A 21,521-nucleotide genomic window follows, 5' to 3' on the forward strand; every position below is an offset into this window, starting at 1 on the left:
AAGCACTATTTTAGACACAAACAAAGAAGTAGTAAACCTTGCACTTTTTTGTGTGCAACTAGGCAGGCCATCTATCAAGAAGCCTAGCAGGATGGTATTTATTCCTTTACTTTTTAATTTATTCAGTAGCTATCACTGAATATTAATTATGGTTTAGATTTTGTCCTAGTTAGATCTAGCAGATACAAATATGCATGAGTTTATTTCTGGGCTAGAATTTCTTTAATTATCGTCAGTGCCCACCTTGAGTAGCATGCCCATTGCAGACAAGGCCTTGGAGGACAGAGTGAAGGCAGCTTTAGGGCCATTAGGAGCATGAGGAGCACAATCCTGGTGACTGCTGCTTCTAATTGTGCTGGAGAGTGTTAAGAAGGATAAGGTCAGGCTCGACATTTTTAAATTATCTGAATACAGCACAGTCAGAGAACCAGAGAAGTTGCTATAATTGTCCTAATAGAATGTTTTGGATTAATAGACCTATAGAGCCCATATAGCTAAAAATTGCGTAAGTTCCTTGGCTGCATTAAAAAGTAAACTTCATGCATCTTACTACACTGATGGACAGTGACTGCAGTGGGGTATGGGTGGGGACTTGATAATATGGGTGAATGTAGTAACCACATTGTTTTGTCATGTGAAGCCTTCCTAAGAGTGTATATCAGTCATACCTTAATAAAAAAAATTTTTAAAAAAAGCAAACTTCAACTGAATAAATGTTAAAGATCTTATTGCTTCATTCATTGATTCATGAATCAGACAGCATCCAATGTAACAGATAAAAAGGAGCTCCAAGGAGGTGTACAGAAAGAAAGGTTTGTGTAGGCAAGAAGGAGCAGGTGCAAGGAAGCTGTACTAGCAAAAGGTGGGTTGGTTATGGCAAGGCTATGTTCCCCCGCAGGGGATGGCAGGCAGGCAACAGGCAGGTCACCTGACCAGCGCTGGTCAGGTGAGCTCTGATTGACCAGGTTAAAATGTCTTTTCTGGGAGAGGCCAAAACTGTCATTAACTAAGTCTCAGTTTGGTGAAGTGGGGCATAGCAAAAGAGGCTCTATTTTTGGCCTGTTATCTTGTTTTTAACGACAAAATAAGTTGTCTAATGAAAACATTGCTTGAATTCACAACTCAACATATTCTCTTCTGTGAGACCATAGACATTGCTTGGGAAAGAGTAAGAGACAGAAACTTTAAGTGGGGACATTAAGGACTACCTGAATCATTCACAATGCCCCAAACTAAAAAACTCCACTGAATCTCCCTAGACAAAAGAAGCAATTCCTCCCATTCTGCGTTTTGAAGCCCCACCTTGCTTGAGGACTATAAAATGAACTCACTGAGGCAGCTTCTTTGCAATTAAAGTCACCTCTATGACCACAGGTCCTTCCCATGTCCCAGCATGGCAGAGGGGGCCAATCTTGGAAGAAGAAGAGTTACTGTGTAAAATAATTGCAGTATATCTTCTTGTTTATATTGCTTAAGCATAGAAAGTATTTATGGCAATGAATTCATAGGTTTCCAGAACAGAGGGGGAGAAATACATTTTTAGATCAAGATGACTTTGATAAAATATACTTCCTGGGGAATCATAGATTCAGTATACTTGCTTGAGCAACTGGGAACATTATTTGCTTGTCCTGCTGGCTGACATCTGAATGAAATCATGGTCTATACTGAATGGAGTTCAGAAGTCAAAAATCCATTGGCAATGTATCCAAATCTAAGGAATCCTAAGATATAAAGAATAAAGTGGATGTATCTCTGTCATTTTTTGTTCCATCACTGGATAGAGCATGGAGCAAAAAATATGGAGATGGAGCAAAAAATTAGACACTCTCTACTTGAATGTTCTGCAGTTCTTCTCTTCACCACGATGAGGGGAACACCAGCATCTTTGAGAAGTACTGTACTGGCTGTTTCCCACAGGCTATCTGGTAGATAATGTGTTCGAGATGGACTCTCAAGTTTCAAAGTGCATGATAAACTCTTGATATGGCAGAGACCAAGCAGCGGTACCTACTAAGCAAGAGAGTTGCTGTTACTGTGATCATCAGATTGGTTGGTGTGGTTATGAGAATGGTCTGATCTTCAGAGGTCTTTGGCAGTAATCACTGATTGATCATTGGGTTCCCAGAATTGAAATAGCTAGGAAATCTAATAATTTACCTCTTAATCCCCTAAAAATACCCTAAAACTGGGTCTGTCGACCAGATGTCTGCCTTAAACCACCACAGTTGATTCTCTCATTAACCAATTCTCCGGTTTAAGTCCGTTTACAAACCCAGAGCCCCTTGAATAAAGGGAAGGCCAAATACTCTTGACCATCCTGTGATAAACTAAAACCACACACTTTAAATTTCCTACCTAATATTTTGCAAAGTTATAAATATGTTTCTGGTAACTGTGTCCAAAGGAAAGAAGAATCCAGGGAATTTGCTGCATGTGGGTTCTGAGGTATCTTTCATTTCTGCAAATCTGAAATTCAGTAGTGGAACCCTTGTCCTAATAAGAGCTTATGGGGTAAAGCATTACATGGGATTTTGGTCAAGAGTCCAAAGATCAATTACCTACCTCCTAGATCTGTGTATCTATTTGTGATCAATTTTCTAGATTGTGATTTGTAACTGAAATACATTTAACCATTAGCTCTCTGACTCATCAACTGGGGTTATTACCTCACAAAAGAACTCTGCAGAACTTCTACTATAGAAAATTACCTTTTCCCAGGGTCTACGCAGTCTGACTCCAGAGCTTACATCCTTAACCATAAAACTATGCAAACAGCTTCACTGTGGTATCTTAAACATTCTGCTGACCCCTTGGAGAAGTCAGACACATTGCCTGAGTTGGAATTCAGATCCACCTTACTTCTGTATGCCAGCTCTTAACCAGCATGTTACATTTCATCAAGTTCTTTGTAGCCACAAACATTTCTACTTGCTCAAGACCAGTGCAAGCCTCGATAATTCAGTTGGCTAAACTCTTGACCTCATTCCAGAGTTGCAAGGACTTTATGAGGTGGATAGAGTAGATGTTATCACCCTCCACTTACTGATATGGAACTGGCTTGAGAGGCTAGAGGTTTTTATCAACAGTACATAAGCATTAAATGATGGCCTAGTATTAAACCTCTGACTCCAAATTCTTCTATGTTGCTCTGCAGGAGGAGGAGGCTGTCCCCCTGGGTCTGGGGCTGTCTGGGTCACCCCCATACAGGTGGTAATGCCCAGTGAAAAGGGGTCTGCTGCCAGGTGACTTTACACACTGAAATCCTGGGAAGAGTTCAGAAATCCTGGAAAAATAAATCCTGGAGTGCTAAACGAAGACTGGCCGCTGTTCTAAGATGTTTAAATCTTAGTGCCTGTTAGGGACCCATTAATGCAGCCACATTTCCTCAGGGTTTTCTTTGTATCTGGAATTCAAAGAGTTTATGATCTAGATGGGACACTGGGAGGTACACCAAGCCTCACAGATAATTTATCAAATGTAAAATTATCTTCCTGTGTCTGAAGGTGTCCTGAGTCTACCCTAAATATCCAGAAGGGTATATAGTTGTAATATAATCACAACTGTACATTTTTCCTCCAGCAAATTCATCCTTCCTTCTCAAGGCATCATGAAACTTGCTTGGTTAGTTGTCTGTCACTCTACTTGGAAGAATTTACCCCAGGTCACCATAGATGTATCTTACTTCTCAAATATTCATTTTCACTCTTGCAATATTTGTCCGGTTATTTTTAAGTGAGAGCTGCCTGAAGCTCCATATGTTCTGGAGTAAAAGTGCAGAAATTCCAGCTGTATTGTCTACATTCAGAACTTGAAATTCAGCTCCAGCGGTGTGGGTGGTGTACAGCAACCATTGTTAGCTAGACCCCAAGCTCTACGACTGCTGATTTGTCCTGCCCCGCTCTGTGTGACTTCCCGTGGGTGTGTGCCCTGCGGGAGGACCTGTCCTTTTGTCCTCTTGCTTAAGAATATCCCCCTTTCAAGGGCAGAACACTTACCCTCCTTTCCTCTTTCTGATTGGTTATTTTTTTCTAACGTCTGCATTTATACCCATGGGGACATACCCCCTCCCCCCACACATACAACCCCTTTTAAAGATGGCATAGTTAGATAACAGGGCTGCCTCCTGAGCCAGGCCCAGGACGAGCACGGAAACAAGGGCCGCCTTCACCTGGTGAAACAGTACACTACTGAAACCCAGCGTCTGAGTTTCACTTGCTCTTAGTTATGCCGAAGAATTCCTGTAGAGAAACAAAATTAATGAAACACTGTGGAGCCTTCCTTCCACTTAAAGGGTCCAGTGCCATGGTGCTAGGTGACCCCTTATTTTCAAAGTTTATAACAGCCTCTATTACTTGTAGTTCTATTAGTTCAGAGATAAAATACAATAGGAATAAAAATGTTGAAATTCTTAAAAATCAATTAAAGGTTAATTCATGCTCTTGCTTCACTGTATCTGATTTAGTGATCTTAAGAATTCAAAGGAAGGTGGTATAAAGCATATCTACGTTTTTAGATTACTTAGTGGATTCTTTACATCTAGGAGGCTGTTACTAAAGCTTAGCAGGTAGAATTAAGTGGCTTTGAAGTCATAAGACTCTAGATGTAAACACACAATCACTCTTGCCATGTGTGTATCCTTGATAGAAATGTGGACCAGCCGTATGTCCTGGGTGAAAACTCCTGAGACTCAATTTCTCCATCTGCAAAAATGAGGATAGTAGCCCTAATAACTACTTCACAGCAGTATCATGGGAATTAAATTTTTTAAAATATGTAGGTAAAGTTCTTAATAAAAGCAAGGCCCATAGTATGTTTTCAATTAATAGTACAGTACTTACTGAGAATATAAATTCTTCCTTAAGTATCGTATCCACGCTTTAGTAGTCTAAGTCATTCTCCTACTGGCTTCTGTCCTTTCAGTGGGTGGGTGGGTGGTTTATGTTTCCATTGTACGTAAATAGCATTGTGTGGCGTTTCAGAGTTTCCCAGGACTGTGGAGATTGTCTCGTTGGGGACCTCCTTTGGGACCAACAAAGTTCTTTGGAAACAACATATAACTGATAAAAGAAACTCAATCTAAAATCAGACACAAAACATTTTACTTGTCTTCAAAAAACAATCTTAACAACACAATTGATCAAAATCCTGCTCATCGTGTACTCTTTAGATCATCCTTTGTTTGTGAAAATAGATTTTCAAAATCACGTCATCTTCTGCTCTATTATCTGTCCATTTTAAAACAAAGTTCTCTTTTGGTAGGACGGAGCTCTTCTGTTTCTTCCCACTGGATTGCTCCCAGGTAACAAAGAGAACTATATGTGGCTTTGAGTCACTCATTAAGTTTCCATTTCTTCTAAGCAAGAACGTTTAGGTAGGAGGTTATGAATGAGACAGACCTGGTCTGCATGGTCTTTACGGGAAGCAGGAAGATATTGAACCTGTTATTTAATCTCTCTAAACATGTATCCTTTCATTTAAGACAGGGTGATACTGCATTTATTTTGTGAATCATTTTATATAATTGCCTTACTAAAGCACTCTATAAATGTTGGTTATTTTACTTTTCTATTCAAGACTGATTTCTTAGAACACATCTCATATACCTTGATTTCCAGACCACCCATTTTGACTTGAGATCTGTATTACTGAGCCTGAACACAGTCATGATCGTCCAGGGTCAGCCTACAGAAGGGTTCCACGCCCTTTGCTGAGTTTCCTGAAGGAGGCTGGGCAATGGAAATTTGGATTTCTAATTTGTCACACTTGCTTAATCACCCCTAGCTTGGAAACTCATTGGAGTCTCAAAAAGAAAAAGAATATTAAATCAAGTACTGTGCACAGATGAAACAACATATCACTTGCTAATTATAGGAGTGAATAGCGCTGAGGCAGGCATCGCTTTTATTCCCCAGGGCTTATGGCCCAATTAACAATTAACAGTGACTGATGTCCTAAAAGGAAGCTTTCTGTCTGCGCTGCTGGATTTTCTCAGGAGGAGTCATAAATAAGATACTTGACAGAGTTTAGTCAGGAAAATGAAACGAAAAACTGTGAGAAACCACCTGTATTATTTGTGGATAAAACATACTTGCAAAGACCTTTCACAACAGCAACATGTTCACTGGCTTTATTCCCTAATTTTAGAAAGTTATGAAACATACTAGAAACTGTTTTTTTCCTTGCTGAAAATTCTTAAATGCTTTTCTCTCTAGTTAATATTCCTAAATTAAGAGAATCAGTTATTGGAGAGAAGTTATTTTATAGAAAAGATTCTAAGCTGAGGAATTAAACTCCATTGAGTATTCCCCCAACAAAGAGAAGTTTGCCCTTTCTTCACCAGGTTCCTATCGTGAAATGCCTATCATGACATGCAGAGGCAGGGCTTCTAAATTTATTGTCCCTTTGAGAATAAACTGTGATTAAAACTGGACACCAGGGTAACTGTCCCCAAAGCAAGAAAATGCAATAATTCAGAATTAAAGCAAAAAAATAAACAAATTTTGCTTGAGAAGCAAGAGTCCATATCCAGACCTGGTTTTGCTATTGATTTATGGAAGCTGAATGGGGACACAACCAGAGAGTTGTGACCATGTTCCTCAGTGCCCTCTGTTTCTGCTACAGCCTCTGCCCAGAGCCCCCAAATTAGTATTAAAATATGTAGGTAAAGTTCTTAATAAAAGCAAGGCCCATAGTATGTTCTTAATAAAAGCAGTGGCCCTATTATGTCAGTCAAATTGACTCTTAGAAAAGTCTCAGAGGTTTGTTATTTGCACCTCTTTAGGTGAGTAAATCAATGTGTGTCCTCTCTCATGAGTACAGATATTTTAGCCTAGGTAATAGCTGTTCAAGCTCTTACTAGAAAACAAGCACAAGCTAAGAATTTTACATATAACTCATTTAATCCTCACTATCATTTGGTGAGGTAGATAAATTATTACCTTATCAATTGATAAATTTCAGCCCATGGTCCCACAGCTAAAAGTGGTCTAACTTCAGAGTTCAGGCTCTGATTGGTTCAAAAATCTAAATGATCTGAGTGGCAGGAATCTGAATAGGTAAAGAAGTATTCTAGGAGCTTCCCTACAAGCTGAAGCCAGCACTGTGGGTTGAAGATGTGAGTTCTGCCACACACCTGCCATTGTAGTCACCTCTTCTACAGGAATGACGATTCTGTCACTGAATTTGGAGCCCAACCTTCCCTGACCCCTTAACTTTTGCCAAGAAGAGAAGCACAGAAGTATATGGCCTTCAAGAGACAGAGAAAAGCATGAAAGAAGTATAATAAAGTGTGCAGAACCTCACCTTCACTTTGTCACAGTAAATTCCCTTCTATAGCCAATGTTTCTCTTTTAGCAGGTTGATTCAAGACAAGAGAGGTCCCACAGCATTACATCAGGTTTGGGGAGGATGAATAAGAACATTTCCACATTCAAAATGCCAGAAAATATGTGAAAACTATTAAGTCAGAGAGCTGCTATATAAGATAAATAAAAGGACATGTTACTTTATCCGATTTCAGAATTCACTGAAACCCAAGAACATTCAAGCTAGCAATATGAATAGGTTTGAAAAAGTAAAAAACAAAACAAACACAAAACTTATGTTAGGAAATTGATCTTTGTGGCGTATTTGTGACTTTCTGAGGTTCAACATAAGAAGGCAAATTCTACCACTGGAAGAGAAAGTGTATGGCTCAGTGGACCAGGCACGAGGCCTAGGAAAGCACTCCTACAGGAGTCCATCCCCTCCCTGACTGAGGAGGGAACAAGAACCAGATCTTCCTCAACACTCAACAGGGCACTTTCTCCGCTGCCCTGCTCAGCACCTGTTAGAAAAACTCATCATACAAAACTGATACCCAAGAGCATTCTCCGGGGAACCAGTACACCCTCAGCCAATCCCCTGTGCAATGAAGATCAGCTCACAGTGCATTTTGAAACAGTCCTGGAGGAGTACACAAAGAGGCCATTTCCACCATGAGTGCTCAAAGTCTGCCAGAGCTCCCAGGGCCACTAGGGCCCTCAACCAGCCAAACCTCTAAGGAAGGCGCTCCAGGGCTGCCTCCCAGACTTGGGCAGCCCTGGCCCAACAGTGTCTAGATGAACAAATGGCCTCTAGGTACATAGCTCCACTATAGCTTCTACCAAGTTCCAATCTACTCACCAAATCCCACCATCCCTCTCCCAAGTGGCACCAGCATCTCAGAACAGCAGAAGAGTTCAATGGATTGCACTAATCTTTAGACCTCGCTGGCTCTGGGAAGGGGCCTTTGCAATCTGAATCTCTGGCAGTACCTGGAGAGTCAAGTAAGTGACATTGACACTCTGCACCTCTCAAGAATCAGGCTTGTGTATGGCTTTGGAATTTCTCACGACTTCTGTTTCTCTTATCTCCATCTATACTTTAAGGATAATGACTCACTGACTCCCTCTCATGGGGCTTAAAGGTTTTTTTCTTTGTAAAACCTTTGCGTGTTCGTTTAAACAAAAAGAAAAACCCAGAGATCATTGGGTTTTATATGTATTTCTATTGCTTTGGGGATTGCTACTATTTGGTAGGATATAGTTTTTATTAAGGTCAAAAAATGTGGACAACTTAGAAGCAGTCTTATATTTCAGATTCAGCAGAAAGAAAGTGGGACCCTTTGATTGACATTTCTACCACTGCAGAAGGAACCTGAGTGAATGCCATTCACAAAATATAAATTCAGGGGAACACATATCTTTGTCAGTCACTGTTATCCATGGGTTATACTAGAGCACAGCTCCATGTCCTTCAAAAGAAAGCAGACCCTGAACTGGCACCAGGTAGCTCTCAAAACCTCATTTTTATCATCTGGAAAATAAGAATGTCTGACAATATCTTCTCTAGTGTCCTTTCCAGCCTTAAAATGAAATAGTCACTTCAATGTTTATAGATCATCTGCCATGCACAAGACACCATTATTTAAACTAAGAGAAAAAAATTGATAAAAGCTAAAAAAAATACACAAAAATGGTAAAGCCTGGACTTAAAAAAATGATAAATGGATAAAATATAAAATAAATAGAATAGACTATCCTCTCCACCCTTCAGACCACAGTAGTTGCACGTTGCATGTGTATAAGTGTAATTCCCAGACAAGTTCTATGACTTACCCAGTGTGGTGTGGGGGCACCCAAGAGGAAGGGAATCACATGCTCACTCCTGATTAGGGGGATTAAGAGGGATGTAGGGAGCAGGGATCAATGGATTATGGCCTTTAAAGAGGCATAGGATTTAATCAGTTGGGATGGTTAGAGATGAACTATAGCAATGATAAAGGACATTAAGGTTGATCAATTATTATAGATGAGATATTTGGCACAATAAATAGCACTTAATAAATATTTGTTGATTATAGGTGACCAGAAGAGAGAAAGGGAAAAAGAAGGGAAGGAAGAATGACAGATAGTCATCTAGCAAAGTTGGTGAGCTGGAGTGTGAAGTTCAAGGTCAATCTGGGGATGATGAGGATGGAAAATTAAATTGGAAAGTAGTTTCAAGCCCTAGGGGAAAATATTGCACATCTGATAAATACCTGCTGGTTTTGTCATTGTCATTAAAGCCTGTTTATCGCTATTTTTTATGTTTTTTTTAAAATATATATTCCAATTATAAAATAGATTATAAGCCAACTATTCATCAATTAATCCTCTGGTTTGTATCATGTCTGTTATTGCTACTGATTAAATATGATAATGCTATGACAAACTGTACCTCTCCCAGTAACACATATCAGAATCGTGTATGAATGCATTTTCTTTGGAGGGAGGTCAGCCAGCTTGTGAAGACAGTAACTCACCACGTGACCTTGGGCCAAGTGTCATTTGGAGACACAGGGGTTTGCCAAGCAATTTCTAAGGCCCCTCTTAAGTTACAACTTGATTATAAGTGGCACATGCATATAATCAAGGTAAATTACTGACCAGTCATGCTTGTTTCTCAATACATTATGTGGATCACACACTCTTAAGAATCCTTAGTGAATAATTCCTGGGATGATTAACATTTATCACTCCCATGGAATTCATCTACAAAGTACACCAGCTAAGAATGTGGCAGAGCCTGCAAGTTTGTCCCCAGTCATCCAAACAAAATCTCCCTGCCTCTTGCAGATGCAGCTTGCATAAGAGTAAACTCAATAGCTATCTTCAGAACTCTGAAAATCCTTCTTTCACAATAATCAGAAGATGGACTCTTACAACACATGGAAACAATCTTGTGGACAGCAAAATTATTTTCTTCGGAGCAAAGGACTGTGGGACCTGTGGTGGTCCCTGTGGGGTCTGTGCTCAGCCGACCGTCTGGCCCCATCTGCTGAGGCCTCTTCTTCACTCTCCCGCCCAGATTCATATTCCTCATCTACTGCGTGAAACAGTGGTTCGGGCCTTACAGCCACCCTTCTGCCTCCTGCAATATGCTCTTCTTGGCTCACATTTCTTTGATAACTGATGTTTGATGGCTTCCTTCCTCTGTGTAAATTCCTCATTGGAATTATTTCTTGTGCCAGTTGTCTTTCTTGAGGTGACCTTGTTTGACAGTGCGCCTTCAATGTGATGGACGGGAGTTCCGAATCACTGCTGTCATTATCTAGGAAAACATGACCAGGGGAGGAAAGAACAAGGTACAAGATCAAAGAGAAGAGCTAACATCCAGAGGGCAAGAACGCAGAGTGAAGCAGTATCCTTCTTGAGGTGCCAGCTCTTACACTCAACTCTCTTATCAGCACGATTGTCCCTCTTCAAGGTTCCTACCCCCAAGTGGGGAGTGGAATAGAGGCTATATGTGCAGTGTTATAAATAAATAGAAATGGATGGAAAGCTTGTTTCAAGGAGACTCCTCCAGTTAAATAAGGGAGTGTTTTTAACCAATCAGATCAGTTGGTTATATGCCTTAGGTCATAAGACAAAAAGATGCTTTGTGTTGTCCACAGACCCATGCTATACGACAGTCATGTGGTACTGTGGTATGAGACTGGTTGGTTCCTCTAGGTTTGTTTTTTGATCAGTGGTTACCAGAAAGCATTAAATCGAAGTTTCATCCCTTTGACCTCAAAATAGTCAATCTTAGAGAAAAAGGGATGGGAGAGGGCCACAGCAGACAGCCATGTGTGGCAGAGCAACCATGACAAGATCGTCTCCTTTCAAAGGGTGGACAGATTGTGGCCGGCACACAATGACAATGATAATGATAGTAATGTCCACTTACTGAGAATTTACTAACTATCTGTCACTGTGCTAATCATTATAGATCGATATGCCATTTAATCCTCATAACAACCCCTTGAATTGAGCAAAATTATATTCATTTCACAGGTAAGGAGACTGAGGTTTCAAGAGGTTCAGTGACTTGCAGTGTCACACAGTGAAGATGGGGCTGCCCTTTGAGTAGAGCCTACCTAGCAGTGCATCTGCTCCACCAGGCTGTCCCTACCCCTTGATGTATGCCGTGTGTGGGTCAGGTGTGCTACAGTGCAGGGAGCTATTGGGTGTCTGTGTAGCATCCCCTCTTGTATGACCTTCCTAGTACCTAAACCATGCCTAGGGCATTGCCTTTTCTCTGCTTCACTGCAGACACATCTTCAAGGGAATGGCCTTCACAAATCTCACTTATTCTCATCTACTCAAGTTTTAGCCTTACAAATTTATTTTCCCTTTAAGAATTCTTCTGAGACTGTAGGTATTTTAAGACCTTTATATTTAAGTGGGGTTCTTTCTCCTACTTTCAACTCCATCTTAAAACAAAACAAAACAAAACAAAACCACAGCTAGAATAATATGTACACAGGTTTGTTTTTGACAAAATGTATTTAGAATCAGAAATATGGTTTACACTTGACAAAATGTGTTTAAACATCAGGAAAGTTTTAAATAACCTGTTCAATAATGTTTATCTAAAATGTGACCAAATTATCATGAGCAGATAGCGTGGAGGTTGAGGGGAACTGGAGGTGGGGATCAAAAGCTTTGAATAAAAACAGTGTATTGATTAAAGATGGTGGCATGAGAGGAGTGCAACTAATCCTGAGAGATCAACAGGGAAGAGGACATGTCAGACTGCACACACCTGGAGAAAAGAGCAGACCTCAGCGAACGGGGTAATGTACCAGAGCTGTGTCTCTGCGGGGACCTGAGCCCCTCTCCCACCCCAGCTCATCAGCGGGAGGAAGAGAAACGGAGCAGGGAGGGAGTGGAAGGCTTGGGACCCTAGCGCCAGAGATCTGCGCTGGGAGCACAAACCTACATTTCATGGTGCTTTCATGAGACTCACATGATTACCAGGTTGGAAAGTTAATACAGGCAGTTCCTGGGGAGACTGGGATTCCGGCTGCTTGTGGAAAGCAGGGATCCATATCTGGCTGCTCTGGGACAAAAACTTATACCTGTGTGCCTGGCCCACTGGCTCAGGCAGTGGAGACAGGCACAGGAGCCAGGAGGCGGGGAACAGCTCTTCCCTACCCCCAGTACTGCTCCCCTGCAAGCTCTGACATTGCTTCAGGGGCTCAGCAGCTCCAGAATAGAGCTTCTGGGCACTAGAGGGCACCATATACAAACATGAAATGCCAAAGGAACCTTGTCCAGAGTAAAATTGTTAATACAATTCCCGAGAAAGATTTGAATGATATGGACCTCGTGACTCTTCCTGAAAGGGAGTTCAAAATAAAAATAATCAACATCCTAATGGAGGTATGGAAAGACATCCAAGAACTCAGGAATGGATTCAGGTCAGAGATCCAGTCTTTAAAGAACATGATGGAGGGTATTAAAAGCAGGTTGGATACAGTGGAGGAGACAATAAGTGAAATAGAAACTATAGAAGAGGAATACAAAGAAGCTGAGGCACAGAGAGAAAAAAGGATCTCTAAAAATGAAAGAATATTGAGAGAACTGTGTGACCAATCCAAGCGGAATAATATTCACATTATAGGGATACCAGAAGAAGAGAGATAAAAAGTGATAGAAAGTGTCTTTGAGGAAGTAGTTGCTGAAAACTTCCCCAATCTGGGGAAGGAGATAGTCTCTCAGGCCATGGAGATCCACAGATCCCCCTACACAAGGAACCCAAGGAAGACAACACCAAGACACATAGTAATTAAAATGGGAAAGATCAAGGATAAGGACAGACTGTTAAAAGCAGCCAGAGGCAGAAATAAGATCACATACAAAGGAAAGCCCATCACACTAACAACAGACTTCTCAGCAGAAACCTTACAGGCCAGAAGGGAGTGGCATGATGTATTTAATGCAATGAAGCAGAAGGGGCTGGAACCAAGATTACTTTATCCGGTGAGATTATCATTTAAATTTGAAGGAGAGATTAAACAATTTTCAGATAAGCAAAAGCTGAGAGAGTTTACCTCCCACAAACCATCTCCACAGTCAATTTTGGAAGGACTGCTATAGATGGAAGTGTTCCTAGGGTTGGATAGCTGTCACCAGAGGTAGTAAAATCATGGTAGGGAGGGGGGAGCAGCTGATTGTGAGGCAAATGAAAAATTAAATTGACTATCCCCAAAGCCAATCCAATCAAGGGATAGAGAAAAAGTATAGAATCTGATACCTAATATATAAAGAATGAAGGAGGAGGAAAAAGGAGGAGAAATAGAAAAGAACCTTTAGACTGTGTTTGTAACAGCACACTAAGTGAGTTAAGTTAGACTCTTAGATAGTAAGGAAAGTAACCTGGAACCTTTGGTAACCATGAATCTAAAGCCTGAAATGACAATAAGTACATACCTATCGATAATCACCCTAAATGTAAATGGACTGAATGCACCAATCAAAAGACATAGAGTCACTGAGTGGATAAAAAAACAAGACCCATCCATATGCTGCTTACAAGAGACTCACCTCAAACCCAAAGACATGCACAGACTAAAAGTCAAGGGATAGAAAAAGATATTTCATGCAAACAATAGGGAGAAAAAAGCAGGAGTTGCAGTTCTAGTATCAGACAAAATAGACTTCAAAACAAAGAAAGTTACAAGAGATAAAGAAGGACATTACATAATGATAAAGGGCTCAGTCCAACAAGAGGATATAACCATTATAAATATATATGCACCCAACACAGGAGCACCAGCATATGTAAAACAAATACTAACAGAACTAGAGGAGGAAATAGACTGCAATGCATTCATTCTGGGAGACTTCAACACACCATTCACTCCAAAGGCCAGATCCACCAGACAGAAAATAAGTAAGAACACAGAGGCACTGAACAACACACTAGAACAGATGGACCTAATAGACATCTATAGAACTCTACACCCAAAAGCAACAGGATACACATTCATCTCAAGCGCACATGGAACATTCTCCAGAATAGACCACATACTAGGCCACAAAAAGAGCCTCAGTAAATTCCAAAAGATTGAAATCCTACCCACCAACTTTTCAGACCTCAAAGGTATAAAACTAGAAATAAATTGTACCAAGAAAGCAAAAAGGCTCACAAACACATGGAGGCTTAACAACGCACTTCTAAATAGTCAAGGAATCAATGACCAAATTAAAATGGAGATCCAGCAATATATGGAAATAAATGACAAAAACAACACAAAGCCCCAACTTCTGTGGGATGCAGCAAAAGCAGTCCTAAGAGGAAAGTATACAGCAATCCAGGCATATTTAAAGAAGGAAGAACAAACCCAAATGAATAGTCTAATGTGACAGTTATCAAAATTGGAAAAAGAAGAACAAATGAGGCCTAAAGTCAGCAGAAGGAGGGACATAATAAAGATCAAAAAAAATAAACAAAATTGAGAAGAATAAAACAATAGAAAAAATCAATGAAACCAAGAGCTGGCTCTTTGAGAAAATAAACAAAATAGATAAGCCTCTAGCCAGACTTATTAAGAGAAAAAGAGAATCAACACACATCAACAGAATCAGAAATGAGAAAGGAAATGTCACGACGGACCCAACAGAAATACAAAGAATTATTAGAGACTACTATGAAAACCTATATGCTAAGAAGCTAGAAAACCTAGAAGAAATGGACAACTTCCTAGAAAAATACAGCCTTCCAAGACTGACCAAGGAAGAAACACAAAATCTAAATAAACCAATTACCAGCAAAGAAATTGAAGCGGTAATCAAAAAACTACCCAAGAAAAAAAACCCTGGGCCAGATGGATTTACCTTGAAATTTTATCAGACATACAGAGAAGACATAATGCCCATTCTCCTTAAAGTTTTCCAAAAAATAGAAGAGGAGGGAATACTCCCAAACTCATTCTATGAAGCCAATATCACCCTAATACCAAAACCAGGCAAAGACACCACCAAAAAAGAAAATTACAGACCAATATCCCTGATGAATATAGATGCAAAAATACTCAATAAAATATTAGCAAACCGAATTCAAAAATATATCAAAAGGATCATACACCATGACCAAGTGGGATTCATCCCAGGGATGCAAGGTTGGTACAACACTCGAAAATCCTTCAACATCATCCACCATATCAACAAAAAGAAAGACAAAAACCACATGATCATCTCCATAGATGCTGAAAAAGCATTTGACAAAATTCTACATCCATTCATGATAAAAATTCTCAGCAAAATGGGTATAGAGGGCAGGTACCTCAACATAATAAAGGCCATATAAAATAAACCCACAGCCAATATCATACTGAACAGCGAGAAGCTGAAAGGATTTCCTCTGAGATCGGGAACAAGACAGGGATGCCCACTCTCCCCACTGTTATTTAACATAGTACTGGAGGTCCTAGCCATGGCAATCAGACAAAACAAAGAAATACAAGGAATCCAGATTGGTAAAGAAGTTAAACTGTCACTATTTGCAGATGACATGATATTGTACATAAAAAACCCTAAAGACTCCACTCCAAAACTATTAGAACTGATATCAGAATACAGCAAAGTTGCAGGATACAAAATTAACACACAGAAATCTGTGGCTTTCCTATACACTAACAATGAGCCAATAGATAGAGAAAGCAGGAAAACAGTTCCATTCACAATAGCATCAAAAAGAATAAAATACCTAGGAATAAACCTAACCAAAGAAGTGAAAGACCTATACCCTGAAAACTATAAGACACTCTTAAGAGAAGTTAAAGAGGACACTAACAAATGGAAACTCATCCCATGCTCGTGGCTAGGAAGAATTAATATCGTCAAAATGGCCATCCTGCCCAAAGCAATATACAGATTTGATGCAATCCCTATCAAATTACCAAGAACATTCTTCAATGAATTGGAACAACTAGTTCAAAAATTCATATGGAAACACCAAAGACCCTGAATAGCCAAAACAATCCTGAGAAAGAATAATAAAGTGGGGGGGGGGATCTCACTCCCCAACTTCAAGCTCTACTACAAAGCCATAGTAATCAAGACAATTTGGTACTGGCACAAGAACAGAGCCACAGACCAGTGGAACAGATTAGAGACTCCAGACATTAACCTAAATATATATGGTCAATTAATATTTGATAAAGGAGCCATGGACATACAATGGCAAAATGACAGTCTCTTCACCAGATGTTGCTGGCAGAACTGGACAGCTACATGTAAGAGAATGAAACTGGATCACTGTCTAACCCCTTACACAAAAGTAAATTCAAAATGGATCAAAGACCTGAATATAAGTCATGAAACCATAAAACTCTTAGAAAAAAACATAGGCAAAAATCTCTTGGATGTGAACATTAGCAACTTCTTCATGAATATATCTCCCCGGGCAAGGAAAACAAAAGCAAAAATGATCAAGTGGGACTATATCAAGCTTAAAAGCTCTGTACAGCAAAGGACACCATGAATAAAACAAAAAGGTACCCTACAGTATGGGAGAGTATTTTCATAAATGACAGATCTAATAAAGGCTTGACATCCAAAATATATAAAGAGCTCACGCTCCTCAACAAGCAAAAAGCAAATAATTCAATTAAAAAATGGGCAGAGGAGCTGAACAGACAGTTCTCCAAAGAAGAAATTCAGATGGCCAACAGACACATGAAAAGATGTTCCATATCGCTAGTTATCAGAGAAATGCAAATTAAAACCACAATGAGATAAAACCTCACACCAGTAAGGATGGCCACCATCTGAAAGACAAACAACAACAAATGTTGACGAGGTTGTGGGGAAAGGGGAACCCTCCTACACTGCTGGTGGGAATGTAAATTAGTTCAACCATTGTGGAAAGCAATGTGGAGGTTCCTCAAAATGCTCAAAATAGAAATACCATTTGACCCAGGAATTCCACTTCTAGGAATTTACCCTAAGGATGCAGCACTCCAGTTTGAAAAAGACAGATGCACCCCTATGTTTATCGCAGCACTATTTACAATAGCCAAGAAATGGAAGCAACCTAAGTGTCCATCAGTAAATGAATGGAAAAAGAAGATATGGTACATATACACAATGGAATATTATTCAGCCATAAGAAGAAAACAAATCCTACCATTTGCAACAGCATGGATGGAGCTAGAGGGCATTATGCTCAGTGAAATAAGCTAAGCGGAGAAAGACAAATACCAAATGATTTCACTCATCTGTGGAGTATAAGAACAAAAGAAAAACTAAAGGAACAAAACAGCAGCAGAATCACAGAACCCAAGAATGGACTAACAGTTACCAAAGGGAAAGAGACTGGGGAGAATGAGAGGGTAGAGAGGGATAAAGGAGGGGAAGAAGAAAGGAGGTATTATGATTAGCATGTATAATGTGTGGGGTGGGGGAAAGGGTAGGGCTTTGCAACACAGAGAAGACAGGTAGTGATTATACAGTATCTTACTATGCTTATGGACAGTGATTGTAATGGGGTTTGTGGGGGGAACTTGGGGTAGGGGAGAGCCTAGTAAACATAATGTTCTTCAAAAAAATAAAAATAGATTAATGAATTATAAAAAAAAAAAGACTGATAAATGACTTTACAATAAAAATGATGAAATCCAGAAAAAAAAAAAACAGTGTATTTGCCCATTTTTTTCCGGACCTCCCTTCACCGTGTGTTCCACGATCTGGATGGGAACCAGGATTCCTCTTGATCCTTTGGAGCTTAGAACACTGTTGGGAAGGAAAGAACTCGGCTCGGTGTCACAGGGAAGTCAGATACAGTGAGACAAGAGACCAAAGTCAAGAAACCAAAATAAGGTTTAATACACTCTGCCTAGAGTAACAGAGTCGGCCTGCCTAAGCTAAGATGGGCAGGCGTAGATACTCATTCTGAGGCTTCTTTTATGTGGTTTTTGGCAGGGCAGAGAGGTCCTTGATTGACAGCTGTCAGCTCTCTAGGTTGGTTCTGATGGGTGAAATGGAGACAGGGGCTGTGCTGTGCCTGTGCCTCTGATATTTTTTATCTGGGGGACCCTGGACATTTCCTGAGTCACTTTTGGACCCTGTGGCTTCCTCTGATTAACTCTTTGAGTCATTTCTGGCTTTCTGGTTCTATTTGATCAACTCCCTGAGTCATCCATCTTTGGTGGGCCCTTTCTCCTTTCCATCCCGCTCATTTCTGTCTTTCTGCCTGACAACACTACCTAAGAAAACAACCGCCTGGATGTTTCTGCGGCTGGAGCCGGCCTGTCCGCTCTCCCTCTCTGCCCCCTGGTTCCCAACCTCTGCTTCTGAGCACACACTCCCCATAGAGGACAGATTCTGGCCACCATTTCCTGTTTACCTTCTGGTTATTGAAAAGCAGATTCTAAACACCAGGAAGGAGCTTGGGCGAGTGATTTGGTAAATTTCAAATTAAGTCACTATGTCTGTCATAGTAGGAGGAGGACGGGGGTTGGAAAGTGGAGGCAGAAGGCGGAAAGCAGAAGGGTGGGTACTGGGCCTCGTCCCATCTGCGCAGCCCTCCTGCAGCTCAGCCCTGCGGCAGACAGCTCCAGGGAGCTCAGTGGGGACCTCTGCAGCAAAGTTGGGGTATCTGCTCTATCATCAGGCAACTGGCAGGCTTAACTTCTGGCAAGGGCCCCCAGAGGCAGGTGAAGGAGAAATGGGGGAGGCACTCTGCTCAGGGCAGGCAGATTCCATTACCCCAGGGATGGATGTGGATGAGCTGATTCAACACAAGTTATTTAGCGACATTGAGGGCAATCCTACCCCTCCCCTCCTTAGGGTTTGGTTTTGCTTTAATTGTGGTGGAATACATGCCACAAAATGACAAAAAAGATGCCATTTTTCTTTCGTTTTCAGCACTTTGAATCAGTGTGCATTTCTGTGGCATTAAGAAGATTCACATTGTGCAACCATCAACATGCTCCATCCAGGGATATTCTTCATTTTCCCCAATCCACGAGGGTTTTAAGCCATCTCTGGACATAGGAGGGGTATGCAGGCCAAACCTCTTTATTTATAGCACCATGTGAGCCCCAAAGGCAAGGGAGCCTTGGAAGAGTGTGTGGAGCCCTGCAAACCATCAGGGAGCTCCCAGACATCTGGAGTAGGGGAGGTAATCCTGGAGGGTGAGGGCAGAGTGAGAGAGGACTGTGTCACAGCCTGGGTAGCCAGGACTGCTGCTGGACGCCACATGTCCCTCATGTGCTCTCCTAGGGCCCCTCTGGCCATTCCTTGACCTTGTCCTGGTCCTTCAAGTTTGGAGAGAAGGTGGATTCAAATAATTGTGCACATTGAAGACTATGTCAGTCTAACCCTCATTATTATTACAATTCTTTAAAACCTATTAAGCTGTTAAATAAGTGCCACTTCATTACTTTTCCTTCTCAGATTTCTAGAAGGTTTCTGCTCACCTAAAGAAATTTAGAATCAGTTGAATACATTTGAAAAAAGGTTCACTGGGACTAAGATTTCATTGCATGTCTAGATTCATTCATGTGGAACCGACTTTCTGAGTGTTGTCTTCCTTTCCAAGAATTCCCGTATCTGCCACATCAAGTCTTCTTTGATGTCTCTCAGCAGTAGTGATAATAATAGCTAATATTTCTTGTGAACTTACTTGATACCAGGCACATTTCTAAGAGTGCTATGTGCATCAACTGACTTCACCTCAGGGAGACACCTTTGTATGTGGAAGGCGCTAATATTCTCTCCTTCATAGACAGAAGATGTCAGCATGAGAAGTAGATGTATGTGTTCTTCTATAAATCCTATAAATATTTTTCAAGGATTTTGTGATTTTGACAGAAAGTATGAGTGAGATGCCATTTGGGGCATTTATTGAAAGGATAGGATCATTTGACTTATTATTCAAGTGGCTAATATAAACACATTTCTGAATGTTAAACAACCCTCACCTCGGGAATAAATCTCATGTTGTAAGGTGTAGTATTCCTTTAATGTTCTACTGTATTTTATTTATAATACTTTGCTTAAGATTGGTGCATTGGTGCTCAGGTAAGGCAGCTGAGTGGTTATTTCCTGCTACAGTAGGTGTCTGATATTGATGTATATCTTGTAAGAACCAATTATAAGACTTTCATGTTTTCTACTCATTCAAACCATTTGAATGGCACCAGGTATTTGTACCAGGAAAAATTTGTTTTAATTAACTCATTATACACCCTATAACTGGTGCTCTTTTGTCTTGTTTGCTTTCAATTGTGGTACAGCTTTCTTATAAATTAATACTAGTTAAAAGAGTGATTTGGGAATAGATGATTAGATGGTTGAAACAGAATTGAGAGTCCAATCCCTCTCCAGAATAAAAGACTTCAGTACAACAAAGGTACATTTCGTCTTGGAGGAAGATGGTGTTGCGACAGGAGTGTAGCCATTTGAAAATAATCCAATCCAAAGTGTGCCACTATCTTTACACAAAGATAAACCTTGATGGTTTGAAATTTAAACAGGAAAATTAAACTATTAAAACACTAATTAAAAAGTTGGGTAAGTCATTTCTGATTTTTCTGAGGGAGATTGAGCAGATTTGATTAGGCAGAATAAAAATTTCTGAATAGCAACTATATCTAAAAATTAAAAGATAAATGTGAAGCTAAAACTACTGGCTACAAATATGGGACAGTAGATGATATCCTTGTTACATAGTGTTCTTCATTTTATTTTAAGAGCGCAACTCAATAGAAGGAAAAACGGGCACAGGCAAAATCAGAAATTTCCCTCAAGAAAATACAGTGCCTCTAAATATATGAAAGATGTTCACCTCACTAAAAATCAGACTCAGAAGAAAGTTAAACAGAGCATGTAAATTTCATCCTATCATATCGCTATTATTCAAAACTTTGACAGTAGCCAAGTGATGGTGAAAGTGTTCAGAAATGACCTTTCTCACAGATTTGGTAAATTTAAATATATGTAATTTTTTACATATTTTCTAAAGATTTTGCTTCCACAAAAATCCACTAAGGGAATAATTGGTTATTTGTGCAAAAAGTCAGTCATAAATGATTCAAGGTTTTTCTTATATATCGTTGCTTATGTTCATTAAAACTCAGAGATACCTTAAATATGTGTTAAGAGTTTAGCTAAATAGGCCATGGTGATTTCATATCATTGATTATTATTAAGTGATTAAAAATGATAATTAAGTTCATAACTACT

The 21,521-nt window shown here is 40.1% G+C and overlaps 1 protein-coding gene across 2 annotated transcripts in view; it reads right to left on the minus strand.

Annotated features, from left to right (window-relative positions):
- Positions 1–5,080: 5,080 nt before the first annotated feature.
- SLC9A4 (solute carrier family 9 member A4) overlaps positions 5,081–21,521 on the minus strand; it is a 68,958-nt gene continuing 52,517 nt past the window's right edge. For both annotated transcript variants that reach the window (XM_037019909.2, XM_037019908.2), the window contains exon 12: positions 5,081–10,614. In XM_037019909.2, coding sequence (XP_036875804.2) covers positions 10,259–10,614 — 356 coding nt within the window. In that variant the 3' untranslated portion in view covers positions 5,081–10,258. The remainder of the gene's footprint in view (positions 10,615–21,521) is intronic.

Source organism: Manis javanica, chromosome 1, assembly GCF_040802235.1.
Source record: "Manis javanica isolate MJ-LG chromosome 1, MJ_LKY, whole genome shotgun sequence".
Lineage (NCBI taxonomy): Eukaryota > Metazoa > Chordata > Mammalia > Pholidota > Manidae > Manis > Manis javanica.